This window comes from Hydra vulgaris, chromosome 14 (genome assembly GCF_038396675.1).
Source record: "Hydra vulgaris chromosome 14, alternate assembly HydraT2T_AEP".
In the NCBI taxonomy this organism is placed as follows: Eukaryota; Metazoa; Cnidaria; class Hydrozoa; order Anthoathecata; family Hydridae; genus Hydra; species Hydra vulgaris.
In genome coordinates this window covers 29,146,705-29,165,510 of record NC_088933.1, presented here as the reverse complement: position 1 = coordinate 29,165,510, position 18,806 = coordinate 29,146,705, and the positions used below count along the sequence as shown (strand labels likewise).

The window sequence follows — 18,806 nt, the reverse complement described above, 5'->3', positions numbered from 1 at the left end:
ATAATTATGTATTTTTTATAGTGATGACTCGTGGTCAATAAGCCAATAAAGAGAAATTTTAAATTGTTTTTAAAAATAATGACGTATGTCTAACCACAGTTCAAAAGAATTATCGATAATCCTCTGTTGGCGCTAAAGGAGACCTTTGTATTAGGGATTTAATTTGTTTACGCCTGGATAAAACAGCATATTGCAGAACGGGAGTGGCTGTTCTTGACTTCTGGCTTTCGGTGCGAAGCAGAGTAAACGGTTGAGCTTTCGGTATTCGTAAGTTATTATTTATCTGTATATATATCGCGACGAAGTGTGTTTTATATTATAAAATTGTTTTTTGGCTTGTTTTGTTCAAACCATGTATTAATTGACAGAAAACAAGCAACTGTCTAAAGGTTCATGCGCCTAAAATTTTCATTTTTATTAGAAAATCATACATACTAAATTATCTATCATAGATAATTTAGTCTAGTATTTAAATTCATTGAGATATATAGATTCTGTGAGGTGAGAAATTTTATAAAAATACATTCTCAATGACTTTTTAATTCAAAATTCAGAATTCGTGTTATTTATTAAATAAACTTTATTATAAGTTTTCATTTGTTATGCATTATTTATAAATTATCAATCAGTTAACGAATAAGTGAGATAAGATTTGTTTGCCTACTACTTGGCTTCTTTTGAAATTTGCTTTTAGTTTTTGTGTTCCTTCTTTTGAACATGCAGCAAAATAAAAAATTTATGCTTTGAAAAGTAAAATGTATGAAGCTATATTAAATTTTAGAAATAAAGCAAGTTTATGCAGTAGACATTTTGTTTAGTTGACATTTTAGCAGATAATTATTTTATCTTTACTAGTTTCAATAAGGGTTTTTAATATTGTTTTTATAGTTATGTTGTCTGATCTGTTTATAAAAGAATATTTGAACAGTTTAATTTTAGAAAAATCAAAAATTTTTAATAGTATATAAGAATCTTTCTGAAATATTAGATTTCCTATTGCACTCCTCTACATAAAAACCGTAATAGCCCTATACATACATATTCATATAAAGACAGTATAAACCATATATAAATATATATATATATATATATATATATATATATATATATATATATATATATATATATATGATGTTTTTAGACAACTCACAATTGAAATAATTCATTGTTTTATTTATGAGAATCACTATTTCGTTAGTGAAAAAACTATTTTTTGTGTTTTAGAAAACAGCTTTATTAAATATGGCTACCAATGCAGAACATAAAACCAAATCTATAACTGTCACTAAAAAAACTGTCAAAGTTGTAAGTAAACGAGATAAGGATGAGTATCCACGAGCTGAAATGAAAGATGGAAAATACTTACTACCTTGGCAAACAGAAGAAGTACCACCTGATGGCTGGACTAATTTCAAATCATTTTTTTCACCTGATAGCAGTGGAGTACCAGGAGAAGAAGTATGTATACAGTAATATAATAGTAAATGACCGGGGTTGATATTTGACCTGGGCCGGGTTTGATAAAGTATAGCTGGGGCAGGGTTTGTGACCGAGGCTGCGTAAACATTTATACATACTAAAGTACTTTTTTTTTCAAAATTTATGTTTGATTTTGTATATATATGCATTTATAAACATCATTATGATCAATATAATCATCATTATGATCACCATCATCATAATCGTCATCATTATTGTCATCATCAGCAGCAGCAGGCCTTCCTCTTTTATGCTGTTTCCCTAATCATGGTCAATGCTCAAACGAGCTATTATTTCTATTACAATAAATTAAAACTCATTCTTGCATGGCTTCTTATTCAACAAGTTGCATCCTTTTACTGCATCTGTCCCTATCTAGTAAATACTTGCATAAATATATGCCAGAATTTAATAAACAGTAAATGTAAGTATAAAATTATAATATATAAAGAATTCTAAATTTATTTCTAGCCCTGGCTATCAACCTTTGCTAAATCTTATAATTTTGCCAGGGCCGGGGGCGGATTTGCAAAAAGTATTATGTTTAGTCGGGGCTGGGGCCCTGGTTGTTTACTATATAATTTTTTTTTTTACTTGTTTTGTTTTCAAAACTGTTACTAAAAAAATTTTAACCATTGAAGTTATAAAATAAACAATAAATTTTCTACTAAAATTTTTTTTTCCTAAATTTTTCACTTTGATTATCTCTTTTTTGTAACTTTTTCCAATATCCTTTTTTGTTTAGAAATTGAATGAGGAACCCTTAATGCAACTAATGAAGGCTGACCCACAGCGTATTGAAAATCCACCAGAAAATGGTATTCGGGTTACATGGTTAGGTCATGCCAGTGTCCTGTTTCAATTAGATAGTGCAAACCTTTTAGTTAATCCAAATTTTAATGCAAGGGGAATCAAGTATTATCACCCTGGTGATAATAAAAGATACCGACAACCTGTTTATACTGTGGAACAACTGCCACGCATCGACTGTGTATTTATTACAAACACCCATTTTGATTACTTGGACTTATCATCAGTTAGGCAACTCAATGATCGCTTTGGTGAGATGCTTTTATGGTATGTGCCTATGGGTGTGTGTGATTGGATGACAAAGGCTGGTTGTGTCAATGTTGTAGAAATGGATTGGTGGAAAGAAGATGAGATTGAATTTATTGACCATACTAATGTAAGCATTTTAATTTATATTTTTACTAACTATGTTTACCTAATTTATTCCTGATAATTTTACAAATTTTCAAATCCATACAAGTTAATTTTAGTGTAATAAATTTTCTGCCCAAACCCTCAATTGATGTATGGACCAAAGATCCTGCACCTGGCATTCCAGTATGATGTCATTAGTGACATTTCATGCATAACTTAATTCTTCTTTTTAATCTTGCTTCTTACAAGTTTTTTACATTTTATTTTATACATTTTACTTTTAAATAATGTTTTTTCTTTATTTTAACACAACAAAAATTTATTGCTTTTGTTAAATTTTGTTAAATTTTAGCATTTTAAGTCGAGAAAATAAGCAAACATAAGTTTTGAAGCATAGCAGATAATATAAAAGAAAAAAAGAATTTAAAATAGTGAAAGGTTTTAAAAAACATAATAAAATAATGCAAATTACAGAACAAATAGAAAAATACTGATAGTACAATATAAAGTATAACAAACATGATATAAAGTAGGCATGTACTGAAATTCTGGCTGGAATTTGTGTCTTTTAGATCAATTCGCTTCTGTTTATAGCATGTCATAAAAAAAAGTAAAAGAAATTTTTTAATTCCAGCCAGAAGCAAAATCCGGCCGGAATTCTAGTACATTCCTAATATATAGTATAACAAAATGTAAAGTGCATTAATAATAGGTACAAACTATATTTATTGATACTTAATTGTATAAAGTTTTGTGAGTTGCAATAATTAAATTGATTTTAAAATATTATTTGTTGTTTTTAAAGATTAACAATGAAGAAGAAACGAAAACTACAGTATTTAACATTGCATGTACGCCATCACAGAGTTATCACAATCGTGCTTTTGATGATGATAATGCAGTGTTGTGGTGCAGTTGGGTTATTCGCAGTCCTCGCTATAAAATCTTTATCTCAGGGTCAACTGGGTATGCTAAAGTTTTTCAATCTATTGGAAGAAAATACGGACCATTTCACATGGCTGCACTACCAATTGGTGGTTATGATCCAAAATCTAGAAATGGTTACGGTAATGTTACTCCTGAACAGGCAGTACAAATTCATAAAGATATCTTAGCTATGTGTTCTTTAGCGTTATCTTGGGGCACATTTGCACTTAGTAATGAGGTAAACTTTATTTTTCTATGTCAATTTTTTTTTTTTTTAATTAATCATTAATATTAATGTAATAATTTGCTTATTAACCAATAACAATTATTGGTAAATAATTGCAAAAAATAAAAATGTTATTTCAATTATTTGAATTTTAGCATTACTTAGAACCACCTCAGCGATTAAATGAAGAATTAAAAAAATCTGGCTTGTCAGAAATGCAGTTTTTCCTTCTTAAACATGGCGAATCCAGACTCATTGAAATAAAAGAAGCAGAAAAAGAAAGTGATTTTGTACCTCCTGTAGCAATTGCATGCTCAAGTGATATGTTTGTAAAAAAGAATGTTACTGAAGATAAAAATGTATAAAATTAGGTTGTTTACTTCATTCTTTTTTCTTTTTAGATTTTGTAAATTTATATTTTATATTAATTATTTAGGATGATAAAAGTGAATCAGAATTACTTCAGGAGTTAGTTGATAACTTCATTGAGGAAACTCAAAGTGAGCATCAAAAAGAACACAAAGAACATGAAGATCATCATGACCATTAATTTTCTGACCTGACGATAAATATTATTGAATCTGATGATTGGAAATAATAGCAGCACAAGTTATTAGAAATTTATCGTTTTTGTATATTAGAAAGATAACCAAATAGAGAAAACAGCATTTAATTAATAATTTTTTGTTACAAAAATTTTTTATCGTTCAAGTTTATTTAAGTTTCTTGGTATTTTCTTGTTTTATCAATAATTTATTCGGCAGTTATTTGCGTTTTATATTGTACATTTAGTATGACGTTTTTGCTTTTATATTAGTCATTTATAAATTATTTTTGTACGAATTTCCATTTAGTTTATTTTCATTAAACTCTCCTATTTGTAAATTTTAGAACCACTAACGCATCACTTAGGCGGTTTAAATTTTTAGTTATTTTGTTTTGTTTATTTTAGCAATACATTTGTAAAGTAGTCTTTGAAGAATATATATGTTCTTTGTTCTGTCTCTCTTTTCAACATGTAATATACTGAATATCTTTGGTATGAAGTAGTTTTAGTTTTGTTATTATATGTATAAAAATAGAAATGAGAATAAAAAGTAAATTAAATTTTAACCTATTAAAGATATCTTAAAACATATCTTTTAGGATGGTACCTCCCCGCTAAATTTTTTCTTTTTAATGTAAGTTAATTGCCTTTTTTCGTTGATATATATAAAAAACGAATCTATAATAATATATATATATATATAATGATATATATAATGATATATATAATATATGATATATATAAAAAACTATAATGATATATATAAAAAACGAAGTTATTTTTTAAGAATTAAACATTTTAGATTTTTTGAATTAGTAAATATAGTAAAACAAAGTAAATAAAATTAATTAAAATAAAATAATAATTTTTACAGAATAAACCAAGGAGGTATAAGAGACTAGCTGGAAGGAAAACTAAGCCAAAAATTGTTTAAAAATGCGGTCTTAATAGTATAATCATTTTAGTGGCCAGTTAAAATGGCGCCTTAACGTTAAAAAAGAAAATTTTAAAATGTAGTTTGTAACTTTTGAAAGCTGTAATCGAAGTGGATTTCTCTCTTAAAAGTCGACTGGACAAGTTTTTAACAACTGTTCAAACTATAAAGAAGTAATCACAACTATATCGAAGTTTTAGACAATCTCTACTTTCAGCATTTCATTTCAGCAAGAGAAGACGCGTTTTTTTCTTGTTTTTTTACCACGTAAAGAATTTTTTACTAAACTTTATAATGGATTAAGGGGTATACTCCCCCATAAATTAAAAAAAAACCGAATTAGATAATTAATTATATGGGGTTTTCAGAAAACATAATGGTTTTACCTAAAAATATCTATAAATACCAAAACTTTTTGTTTTGGAGAGTTAGGTACAAATTAGAGAAAATTTGGTACAAACAACGTATTGATTTCAGAAGTTAAAAGCATTTTTGACTTCTTGTTAGACTTGTTAACAATTTATTTTTGGTATATCAAGACTAAGTTCGTTTTTGTTGATTAGTAGCTCATTTTTTGTCGCATTTTCTTGCCAGAAATTGTATACTTTTTAGTTTTCAAACATGGTTAAAGCTGATCGAATTAAAGTAAGAACTAAGCGAGCAGGCAAAAGAAAGAAGATTTTTAATAGAAAAGTTTTACGTAGCAGTGTGAGTGTAAATAATGTAAATATTCCATCTTTAAGTGTAAATATCGAGTTACCTGTAAATAGTCAAACTGACATCTTCGATACGCCAAGCTCTTCTCTTCGCAAAGTTGAGGCAGTCATTAACTCAACATCAAAAAAGTATACCAATACTAAAAACAAAGTTCTGACAGGATATAGAATTATTGATTTTCGATTTTGTCTGATGTTATTAGCGTTTTGAGCTGTCCAACTTGTTTCCAAACGACTTTAGCAATCATTGAAAACAAAAGCAAAAAGCAAGGACTTGCATGTAAACTTTCTATTATTTGTTTAAAGTGTAAATATCAAAATGATTTTTACACTTCTAAGTTGATTAATAAAAAAGGAAACTTTGATATAAACAATCGAACAGTATATACAATGAGGACTCTTGGATTAGGACATTCCGGAATTGAACGGTTTACAATCCTCATGAACATACCAAAACCAATGACGCCAAAAAACTATGACAAACTTGTTTTAAAAATTACTAATATTACTGAGAAAGTTGCACAGGAAACAATGACTGATGCTGTATCTGATATAAGATTACAGTGTTAAGACATTAATGAGATTTTTGATATTGGTGTATCATGTGATGGCACATGGCAGCTTAGGGGATTTTCATCATTGAATGGTGTATTTGCAGCACTTTCAATAGACAGTGGAAAAGTTTTAGATGTTGAGGCGATGAGTCGAATATGCAGAGGGTGCTCCTTAAATCAAAAACTTTCTAAAAAAGATCCTACTGCTTATGCTGAGTGGAGAAATTCCCACATTTGTAAAATGAATTTTGTTGGTTCTGCAGGTGGAATGGAGTGTGAAGGAGCCAGTCGTATTTTCCAGCGATCAATTAAAAAACATAAGTTGCAGTACATTAATTTTTTAGGCGATGGAGATAGCAAAAGTTACAATAGTGTCAAGGATGTTTATCTTAATATTAAAGTAAATAAATTAGAATGTGTTGGACACTATCAGAATCGTGTTGGAACCAGACTCCGGAAATTGAAAAAAAAAGTTAGGGGACTGGGCGATAGTGGTAGATTGACAGATGCAACAATTGATCGACTGCAAAACTTCTTTGGTGTGGCAATTAGACAGAATACTGGGAATTTAGATGCCATGAAATCAGCAGCGCTTGCTACCCTTTTTCACGTTGCATCATCAAAAGAAAATAATTGGCACTATCCACATTGTCCAACAGGTGTAAGTAGCTGGTGTAAATTTACCAGAGACAAAGCAAATAGCACTAACACCTACAAGCCAGGACCTGGTCTACCTTTAGAGGTTGTATACAAGATCAGACCTGTGTTTGAAGAGCTCACAAAAGAAGATGAGCTTAAAACATGTCTGCATGATAAAACGCAAAATGCAAATGAGTCTTTCCATGGGAAAATTTGGGATCACATACCAAAAACAAAATATGTCTCGCTGACTTTGCTGAAGTTTGGTGTTTATGATGCTGTTTCCAATTTTAACATTGGGATGAAGTCTTCAATCCTAACATATGAAAAACTGAACATGGTTCCAGGTTTTTATACACTAAACGGTTCTAACGACATAAATAAAACACGCATTAAATGGTCGATCTATAAACTAAAACCCGATAACAAGTTGCATCGTCAAAAGTTAAGGGCTAAACAACTGAAGAAAAGTGACAAAACTTCTGAAAAAGAAAGTAAAACATATGAAGCTAGAGGTTTTTAATATTAAATATAGTCCAATATATAATGTTACTTATATTTGTTGATCTTTATTCTTTTATTTTCAGTTTTTATGCGTTATCTCAGTTTGAGGTTTTTCAATATGCCGGCCAAAATTCCAAGAGAACCGCTTGAGCGTTTTATCTGAAATTTTTAACAAATTTTCCTTTTTATAAAAGCTGTGTATTAAACGGAACAGAATTTTTAAATACTTATGAATAAAACAGTATGGCTAATTTAATTTTTCAAAAAATGTACTTTTTTTTATTGTCAACTTTAGAGCACAAGTCTTCAGGCCCAGAACCTTTTTTTAAAAAATCTGTTCTGTTTAAATCACTCATAAACCTATTCTAATTGTGTTTCCAAAGTTTCATTCAGCCTTTTTTTTTATTAGTTTTTGCTAAAACTTGGCCAGCGCAAATCTTATTTTTTGCTTATTTTTGGGGGTTTTTAACGGTTACTACAGCAACCGTTGACCAATTTTTTTAATTTTTTTTTAACTTTCTACACTTATGCTATGTTTAATCATTTTATGTCAAAAGTTGTTATTTATTGTCAATATTTAAAAATGGGGGAGTATACCCCTTAACAATTTTGAATTTTTTACTAAATTTTCTAAAGGATTAACAAAAAGTTTATCACAATGGGAATGCTATGAGAAATGTTGCCATCACATGGAGACACTGTTTAAAGAAAGTTTTTGTATTGAGTTTGTGAAAAAGTTGTAATATTAGCGAAAGAAATCAAACGTCTTACTTTTGTTAGAGATCAGCTTAAATACAAAAATTTGTGAATAAATGAATTTTTAGTTGAAATGAAATCATTTTAAGGAAAGCTGGTTAACGAATCTACTAAAAACAAATAAAAAACGGGTGACTAGGAAGATCGTAACAGGAGGAACAACCTACGAATAGTCGGTATTGCTGAGGGAAAAGACGAAACTTTTGAAGAAGTTCTAAAAAAAGGAATCAATCTTCTAAAGAAAGATCTAGAAATTGTAGAACTGATTGCCATAGAAAGAGCCCATCGGATCGGGAAATTATTAAATAATCATTGAACTATAGTCTACAAGATTTTAAATTGTCATGATAAAGAAGCTATTTTATCTAGGGCGCGTAAACTTAAGAAAAAAAACATACATAATTTCTGAAAGTAAAAAAAATGTCGAATAATGAATTTCAAAATAGTGTCGAATATATTGAAAAGGCGTAATGTCGCAAAAAATAAGAAGTATTGTCGCAAATGAATTTAATGAATAGTGTCAAAAACAAAAAAAAGGAATAGTGTCGCAAATAGTTAATTTCAGCAATGGCTAACTAGTTTTGCTTATCTTTATAGCATACGGTTTTTACTGAAAAAAAAGGAAAAAACAAAGAATAATGAAAGAAAAGATTGCTACCAAACCCCAAACCCTCAGTCGATCTAGCGGCACTCCTTTGCAATAGCATGCTATAAGATATTTGATGTATCTACTCAGGGCCGCCCTAACCACAGGGCTAAATAGGCTGTAACCCTAGGGCGAAAGCCTTATGGGGGCAGCAGTTTTTATTTGCGATAACTATATTTTTTTGTTCTTATTAGTTATTTAGTTATTAGTCATTTATTTACTAGTTTTATAAAAATTAATTTTTCATTTTATTAGTTTTCAATTTTTTTTTATTTAAAACCCTTTCTTAAAATATTTAACTGATTTTTATTTCTTCCAAATGTGCTGACAAACGATATTACAATAATTTAGGATGTCTTAAACTTTGATAAAACTATATAAACCTTAATACTGCTAAAAATCATCTTAATACGGTGTGATAATTATAAGAGTAAGAGAAAACACATAGTTCATCATCTCATTTGACACAGAATTAACAAAATTCATTTAGTTTTTTTTTTTTGAACTATTATACACTAGTTGGAACAGCAACCAAAATAAGCTGGGTACACGAACGGGTATCACGAATTTGATCAGTTTCAGCAACTTATATTTTTATAACATTATAATTATGCATTTCAAAGGAGATATCTGTACCATTTATCATTTACCATTTATCAGATTATCTGAGTCACTATAATTAAAATCTAATATTTTGCACTTTTAAACATATAATCAACAATATCTTCATTTGATTACAGTTTAGCATCGCTAGTATTTTTTTTTTACAACTAATTTTTTAAATCAGTGTTTACTAAAATTTGAGCTAAATCAGTTACACTCTTAGCAAAGTAATCATTATGCACTTAAAATCTCCGTAGATGAATGTTCTAGAATTACTGATTGGTTTCACGTCTTATCGTTTGGTAATGTAAGTGTCACATTGCTTTAAACAAATGTTTGCGTATATATACGTCAACGCCGTTTTTCGAAAGTTTTGTCTTGATATATATTAACGGTTAAAGGGTTAATATATAATAATAAACTGCCCATTTGAAAAATATTTGTTCTTTTATTAAAATTATGAACTTTAAATTAAATCTAGTGATTCAATATATTTCATATAAATTAATTACTTAAATCACACATTTAAATTACAAATTTAATTTAGGTGTAATGTTTTAATAGTTCATTGCATTTTTAATATGTATAATAACTGGTAAAGCAACCTTTACTTCGTAGCGTTAATTATAAAAACAATTTTTTATTCTATTATGTAGGAAGACTAACCATGGAACATAAACGTAAAAAGTTATCTGGTTCCGTCAACCGTAAATTAAAAGAAGAGAAAGTAGCGAGGCAAAAAGCTTTCCTGGAAAAAATGCCTACATTAACAAGTTTCTTTATAAAAGGCGAAACACTTTCTATGGATATTACACAGGGTGAGCAACACAAAGAAAGAAAAGAAAAAATCAACAACAGTATGACGATAATGCCCAGCAATCAAATGTGAAAGAAAAAGAAGAGGATCAAACACAACAACAAGAGGACACTTTTGTATAACTTTTCCGGAGGCTCCGCTCCTATTTGCCATTCTATGTATTTTTTTAGGAAGAGGGACGCATTATTTTTAGTAGCCCATGGGCGCCGAATTCCTTAAGACGGCCCTGTATGTACTGAAGCCCCCAGCAGCAGGCTATTTCAGTATGACATCAGACATGTTATCTAAACACACATTTATAGTTTTTTTTTTCTTTTTTTTTCTTGTTACTATTCATTGAACTCCTTTAGGACATAATTCCTTTTTCTATTTTCGACATAAAATTCATTTGTGATTCTGCTCCTTTTTTTTGTTTTCGACACTATTCCGATTTTGTTATTTGCGACACTATTCTATTTTTTTGTTTACGACACTATTCATTAAATTCATTTGCGATATTATTCCTTATTCTGTTATTCGACAATCAATAATGCGATAATTTGCGACACTATTCCTTACATTTTCGACAATCAAGTTTACGACTATAAAAAATGCGGTAATTTTGCGACACTATTCTGCCACATCAGACAGATTTAAGCCTTTTGAGTATATAATCTATGAGCAAAAATTTTGAATCATTTAAACTTTTTTATTATTCATTAATTTATATTTTTGACGTAATATGTTTTTCAGGAACTTGGGAAGATGCAAATTTTCCTATTTGAAAAAATTTTCCACATAGCTTATCTTCTTATAATAATGTAAGAAAGCCTCGACTGGAAAGCGAGGGAGGCGGTATTGCATTACAAATTCTTAACAAATTTGAATTCAAAACAGAAAATAAAATCACCAAATCAAACAAGCATATTGAAATTTTGTGTATAGAAGTTTTAAATAAAAGCGGTATGTCTATTTTCATCTCCTCTTTATATATCCACCATGTTGAAATTAAGTTAGATTTCTAAATTGCTATAGGATTAAATATTCAGAAATGAGCAAACGAAATAAACATGCTTTTTTTGCCGGTATTTTAAATATAGATAGTATCCATATCTAGAGAAAACAATTTTTGATTTTTCACCGGCAAAGAAAACAAGTTTTAGGATAAACTTTTACCAAGGTTCGACCGAACCAACGTTCGGCGCATCCCTAGTTCATATATACTGAACTAGGGATGCGCCGAAACTCGGCAAAAGTTATCCGAACATGAATAAAAATTTTGGAAAACATTGTATGTTTTCTTACATTAGATTTCAAATTTAACTCTGGTATCTGGTAGCAGCGGTAAAATAAGTTAAAAGATGATATAAAATTTAATAATAAAATGAGTTAAATTTTAGGTATACATAAATTTAAAATGTCAAATAAAATTTAAAAATTGAACAATTTTTGAAAAATTGGTAAAACAAATATCTCTACAGCTTTTACATTTATGCTTACGATATATAATTGTGTATATGTTTGTATATGTTTCTATTTCTATTACATAATATGATTTTAAAATAACAATTCAACAAGTAATATTTGAATTTCACTTACGTTTTTGATTATTTATTTCTTTTCTAAACGATTATTTGATTATTTGAAGAACTAAAATTATTGATTTGTTAATTGTTGTTTAAATAAAAATAAACAAATCAATAATTTTATTCTTTTACATAAATAACCGTTTAGTAAAGAAATAAAATATCAAAAACATTATGGAAATTCAATTATCACTTGTTGTTCTCATGTTATAATGTATAAAGTTTATAAAAAACATTAATTTTCCGCCACTTTCTGGTGATAATCTTTTTCTATTAGGTTCATATAAATTGTCATATGTGCTAAAAAGCCTTTCACTTTCTACAAAAAGGTACTGAAAGAAACTTTAGGGCTATTTTTTAAAATTTTTTTAATGAATTTCCACAACTTTTCCACTATAAAAATGGACTTTCTATTTCCATGACAAGAGGTAGTTTTAAATACTTATCAATTTCCTTGTTTATCATATGTATAATGGAGTTTGATCTTTTCGATCTTTTGCTATTTTCAGTATTTACAAAATTGAAATCATCCCTAGTTTCCAGTTTGGAAACTAGCAGGAAACATTCTTTCAATTTTGGATAAGCTGGTTTTACAATTTCTTCATTTGTTTTACTATCTGTGGTTTCTTCACAATCAGAATCAGAGGATTCAAGTTCTGAACTATGTTGTTGCATTTCTTGTATCTGCTCATTTATCCAATTTTTTTATTTTATTCTTATTTTCCTTATGATATGTTAATTTATATCTAGTGTCACAAAAAGGTGAAAGACATAAATACTTATTATGTAAAAATGTACTCAGCCTTTTGTCTACCTTCAGCCTTTTGTCTATCGACTCATTTAGTTGCTCAACTAAAGTAATTATACTTAAAAAAGCCTCACGTACCACAACCACACTTGCCTGCAACCACTTTCTAGTTTTGCGATTTGACCCTGGACATTGTCATACATCGTTGGATTTGTTACAATGAGTAGATTTAGGTTTGATATGTCACCGAAATCATAAAATTCCTTTAAGCAAAATATTTTTGTTTTAGGGGCCAAAAGAGCCCAATTTAGGAATATTTTCCCAAATTCATAAATTTTTTTTATTTTTTTTTTTAAATAAATTTATTTAACAAATTTACCAATTATTTAAAAGTTATAGTCATTTAATTTGTGAAAATAAGTCATGAATAGAATATATCGTTTGGATATGACTGTCATGAATATGTCATTTGTAAAATACAACTATATTATATATATATAAACCATTGACATTAAATAATGTTTTATAACGGGTGATGCGGAAGTTATCGGACAAATCCTAATTTCATTATTTGAGCATAATAATTAGTTTTTGTGGTTTTATGCGTAGGCATAAACGTTCTATAAAATATAAACTTTATTATTAGAAACACAATTATTTAAAATGAGGTTAAATGCAGCTGAACGAGAATCTTTTCGAAAGCGACTAAAAATGTTTTTTGTAAATAAACCTAATATAAAAAATAAAAAAAATCGTAAATCATTTTGAAAAGGAAGGATTTGCTCGAAGTACAATATATGATAACCTAAAAAGACTTGAAACTGTTTAATCGTTTTCTGATAGAAAGCACCCTGGTCGTCCGACATCCTGGACTAGAGAAAAGAAAGCCGAATTAACGAGACTTGTCAACAATCGAAAGAAGTCAGTCAGAGAAAAATAGGTATTAAATTCGGTGTAAATCAATCGACAATTGGTCGTCAGTTAAAAAAAATGAATATTAAATAAAGAAAACGTGAAAAGACTCCAAAATACACTATAGAACAACAAAAAAAGGCAAAGAAAAGTTGCAGGAAACTAGTTAACCAACTCTATAACATAAAATCGCTTCTAGTCATCGATGACGAAAAATACTTTTATTTTGCAGGGGACAACATGCCTGGAAATTCTGGATACTACACAAACAACAAAAAGACATGCCCAGAAAGTGTTGGAAAAGAGAAATTTCCAAAAAAATTATTAATGTGGATAACCATATCTGACCGTGGTATATCCGAGCCATTGTTTCGCACTTCCAAGGCTGTAGCGATCAATTCATCAATCTATATTAATGAATGTTTAGAAAAACGACTTCTTTCATTTATTCACAAGTATCATGGAGACTTTAACTATTTATTTTGGCCAGATTTAGCAAGTTCTCATTATTCAAAAGATTCTCTAAATTGGATGGACCAATATGTCAATTACGTTGATAAAGAATCCAATCCCCCAAATGTGCCTTAAGCACGACCAATTGAAAATTTTTAGGGACATTTGGCACAGAAGGTTTACGAGGGAGATTGGCAAGCTTCAACAGAGCAAGTTTTGATTGATCGCATTAAACTAAAACTACAAGATATTGATTTAAACTTTTTACAGTCGCATATGAAAGGCGTCAGAGCAAAATTGAGATCAATTGCAGATGGTGGTGTTTTTTCATATAAAAAATAATATATTTTTATTAAAAGATAAATGCTTTATTTTAAAAAAATATAATAGTAGTTTGTTTTTTTATTTATAAATAAGTTATTGACGTTTTTATTTTGTCCGATAACTTCCGCATCACCCGTTATTATTAGGATTCTGTTTATTAATAAACATATTTTTGTGACATTATCATAAAAAAGTTATAATTAAGTAAAGTTAAAACGTAGATTCCCATTTGCAATATTTACAAGGTTTTTTCCGTTAAAACTGATAACAGCTTTTTTCAAATGTTCAGAAAAGGAGCTGTTACTTTTGGAAACTTTGAGTCTACTCCAAGATTCATTAACAAAACTATATATATATATATATATATATATATATATATATATATATATATATATATATATATATATATATATATATATATATATATATATATATATATATATATATATATATATATATATATATATGTATATATTTATACATATATACATATATATATATATATATATATATATATATATATATATATATATATATATATATATATATATATATATATATATATATATATATATATATATATACATATATATATATAATTTTCAAGTTATTTTTTTACTTACTTCCAAAATTTGGGGTATAAACTCCTAAATTGGGCCCTTTCGGCCCCTAAAACGTAAATATTTTTCTAAGAGGAATTTATTGATTTCGATTACATATCAACCCTAACTCTACTCATTGTAACTAATCCAATGATGTATGCAATGGCCAGGGTCAAATCGAAAAACTAAAAAATGGTTGCAGGCAGGTGTGATACTAATGCTTGGTTAAAAAATTCTTTCAGAGCCATCATCAAAGGAACAACATCAGACATATATGCTTCACTTTTGCTGAAAATAATAGTTAAATTTTTGAATGGCTCTAAAATATGAAAAACTTTATATAATAAACCTCATTGGAATCAACTTAATGTTGATTGGGTAGCATGATCAGCTATATAGATTGCCAGAGGAACTCTCTGATCAAGCATTCTTTCAATCATATTGTAGAAACTATTCCATCTTGTTGTAACATCTTGAACTAACCTATGCTTACTTGTACCAATTTGTTCCTGAATCGCTTCTAATTTCGCTGCAGCTGTTATTGAATGAGTTGCCAGAAGACCGCAACAAGCTAAAGTATCTTTCACAAACTTTTGCGACAAAACTGCGTCATGCATATATAACTGTATTGTATGTATAAAACAAGGCATTGACTTGAAACCATTGTCTTTAACATCAGCTAACATATTGGCAGCACTATCATGTAAAACAATGTGATTTTTTGTGTGGAATTTTAAATTTCCACCGTATTCACATCTCTCCGTTAAACTAACAGAGAATTTGAGCGTCTGCTAAGAAAAAACTCTAAACGGCCGGTCACGGCGATTTTTTTTGATTGATTTTCTCCCACTAGCTCGGGTAAAGTGACCAAATTCGAGCCACTAACCGAATTCCAGCCACATTTTAAATTTAATATTTCTGTCTTGGTTTTTGCTTTAAGATTATAAATGTGACTTTTTTGAGACTGGTATGAACTCAGCCAATAAAAAAAAAACATTATTTTAGTTGGCGGGTGTTTATAATAGAAGAAGCATCATAACAAATATTTATCTCAAAAAAGTACTACTTTAGATTTAAAATATCATGTAAGCATTATTACTTAACGAAATGTTAGTTATTTTAAACTATAAATATATTTCTTAAAAAGGCAATTTTAGCTTTATAATTATGTTGAGTCATTTCTATAGATTATATTTCTGAATTAAATGCACCTGGTAGAAAGACCAAAATCCGGCCAGGTATAAACCTTATTCCGGCCATGGCCGAAACTAGGTTCACGAGTGTCTAAAAGTAACTCATAGTTGTAAGATATTTATATTAGTATATTTTATTCTTTTAATATAATTACTTCATGTTACATGTATTTCCTAAAAGTTATCAATCTTAAGTATATGCATTTATTTAGTTAAATATTTATATAATATTTTTAAAATATGAGGATGATGACTTAAAAATAAACAAAAGTCTAAGTAATTGAAAGATATCATATTGTTTCATGTAGATTATTGCTTATAAATGAAATTGTATTAAAAAGTAATCTTTAATTGAAAATTTTAATAAATTATAATATAAACTTTTCCTTTTAGAATGGCTAATAATAATAAAAAAATTCATAATAAGAAGCAATGTCATCCAACTCGAGGTAAATATGTGAAATATAAAGAGGAAGTGTTATTTGAAGCTATAAACAGTGTTATTAGTTCACCTTAAATGTCTGTTAGAGCTGCTGCTAAATTTTTTAAACTACCCCGAGCAACTTTGCAAAGCAGTATAAATGGAAAAGTTGGGATTGGTGCAAAAGCAGGAAGAAAAAGTTTAGTGCCACTTGATCTTGAAAAAAAGTTACTTGATTTTTCAGACAACAGAGCTAGAATGGGCATTGGTTTTGGAAAAGAACAATTCATGGTATATGCTGGCAAGCTTGTTAAAAAATAGGATATTCTTTTAAGAATGACAAACCATCTAATAAATAATGATGACTACTTATAAATTGACATAACAAAAAAGTAACGACAACCAGAATCAACAGCATCAGTTCATCATCAATGCATGAATCGGATAAAGGTGGCAAATTATTTTACTGCACTTAAAGAAGTCATTAAAGACTGTCAGCCTGAAGTAATATGAAACATGGATGAGACAGGGCTGTAGCTAAGCTTTAAGGTGCACAAAATTGTTGCTGCAAAAAAAAAAAAATATTTACATATGAGAACAAGTGGAAAATTGAGAAATGATTACTTTAATTGTTTGTGTGAATACAGCAGGTAGAGCCTTGCCACCTCATGTGATTCCAAAAGGGAAGATAGTAAAATCCCTTCAAAGTTTTCAAGTTCTAAATGCCCCTGAAGCAACCAACTTGAGTTCAAGTGAATCTGGATGGACTAAACAAGGGATTGCAAAACTATGGTTTGAGCTTACATTTTTGAAAAACATTGGACCACAACATCCACAAGTTTTAATATTGGATGGTCACGATTCCCACAGTTTTATAGAGTTAATAGATATGGCTATACAAAACCGAATTGAAATTGTTGAATTACCTGCTCATACAAGCAATTAGCTTCAACCTTGCGATTGAACTGTATTTAAGCCATTCAAAGTTTCATATAATAAAGCAGTCCAGGATATGATGTCTAATCACCCTGGGGTTATAATAAACAAGGCCAATTTTACAGGACTTTTAACCAAAGCCTGGAATAAAAGTATAACAAAAGCTAATATTGAATTTGGCTTTAAATCATGTGGATTCTTTCCATATAATCCTTCGATTATTCTGGCTGAAGCTTACTTGCCAACTATGTGTATTCTGAAGACAGGTTTGTAACTAATCTCTTTGATCAAATTAAAACAATTGGTAATACAACAACAATTGAGCAGATTAATCAAACAACAGACAGCACAAAAGTACCAGATATTGAGTTAGAACAACATCTAATTACCAACCAAAGATTTGCTAAACCAAATGATCATGACTATTTAGCTGAACCAATAACCATAGTAGAAATTCCAGAACATAACAGTGATGTTTTAGTGGAACTATGTATGAATACTATAGAACTAAAAAAAGAAAGTAATAAAGCTGCATTTACTAGTAAGTTTCAAGACAGCTATAGGATTATGTCTGACTCTGAAATTGAACAGCCTATTGATCAGCATGAAATTGATTTCACAGTTTCAACTCCTTTAGCTTCTGATTTTGTAAAAGCTAGATCTTTTGCCCCATATTTCCCTTTTAAAAATTCATCTTATCCAGGAGATGGAGTGATATTTTGACATATTCAGATCCAATTTTACAAATTGCAAAAAGGCTAAGAATTCAGACAAGTTTTTAGTGCTTACTTCTAAAGGAAGCATATGAGTCACAATTAAAGCAAATGCAAAATATAGCTCAAAATGAAACTGAAAAAGAAATGCATAAGTTGAAAAGACTACAAAACTTAAAAAAAAAGGAAGCTAAGGTATTGTCAAAATATAATCCTAGAAAAAAACCGTTGCTATAAAAACGAACCAATAAAAGTATAAAAAAACTGTTTGATTATGTTGTTTTGAATTTTTGTTCTTAGTGTTTAAAAAAGTCTTTTATAGAGCTCACTGAGTTCTTTTTTATTTTTAATGTGAATATTATATTCTATGCAAATCTTTTAAAACAGTAGTATAGATTATTGCATTGACATTAATTATTACATTGAC

General features: G+C 28.8%; 2 protein-coding genes across 5 annotated transcripts; both read left to right on the top strand.

The window, feature by feature from the left end:
* The first annotated feature begins 26 nt into the window (after positions 1–26).
* On the top strand, positions 27–4,836 carry LOC100205873 (N-acyl-phosphatidylethanolamine-hydrolyzing phospholipase D). Of its 4 annotated transcripts, none has more exons than XM_065817683.1 (6): positions 27–267; positions 1,225–1,458; positions 2,225–2,665; positions 3,449–3,808; positions 3,952–4,155; positions 4,233–4,836. In XM_065817683.1, the coding sequence occupies exons 2-6, from the start codon at positions 1,243–1,245 to the stop codon at positions 4,344–4,346; spliced, it is 1,335 nt and encodes a 444-aa protein (XP_065673755.1). In that variant the 5' UTR covers positions 27–267; positions 1,225–1,242; the 3' UTR covers positions 4,347–4,836. The 4 variants fall into 4 exon arrangements, with proteins under 4 accessions (XP_065673755.1, XP_065673756.1, XP_065673757.1 ...); XM_065817684.1 differs by having other exon boundaries at positions 43–267; positions 1,232–1,458; XM_065817685.1 differs by having other exon boundaries at positions 118–261.
* Positions 4,837–17,346: 12,510 nt separating this feature from the next.
* On the top strand, positions 17,347–17,676 carry LOC136091030 (uncharacterized). Its single transcript, XM_065818014.1, has one exon. The coding sequence runs from the start codon at positions 17,347–17,349 to the stop codon at positions 17,674–17,676; it is 330 nt and encodes a 109-aa protein (XP_065674086.1).
* Positions 17,677–18,806: the final 1,130 nt, after the last annotated feature.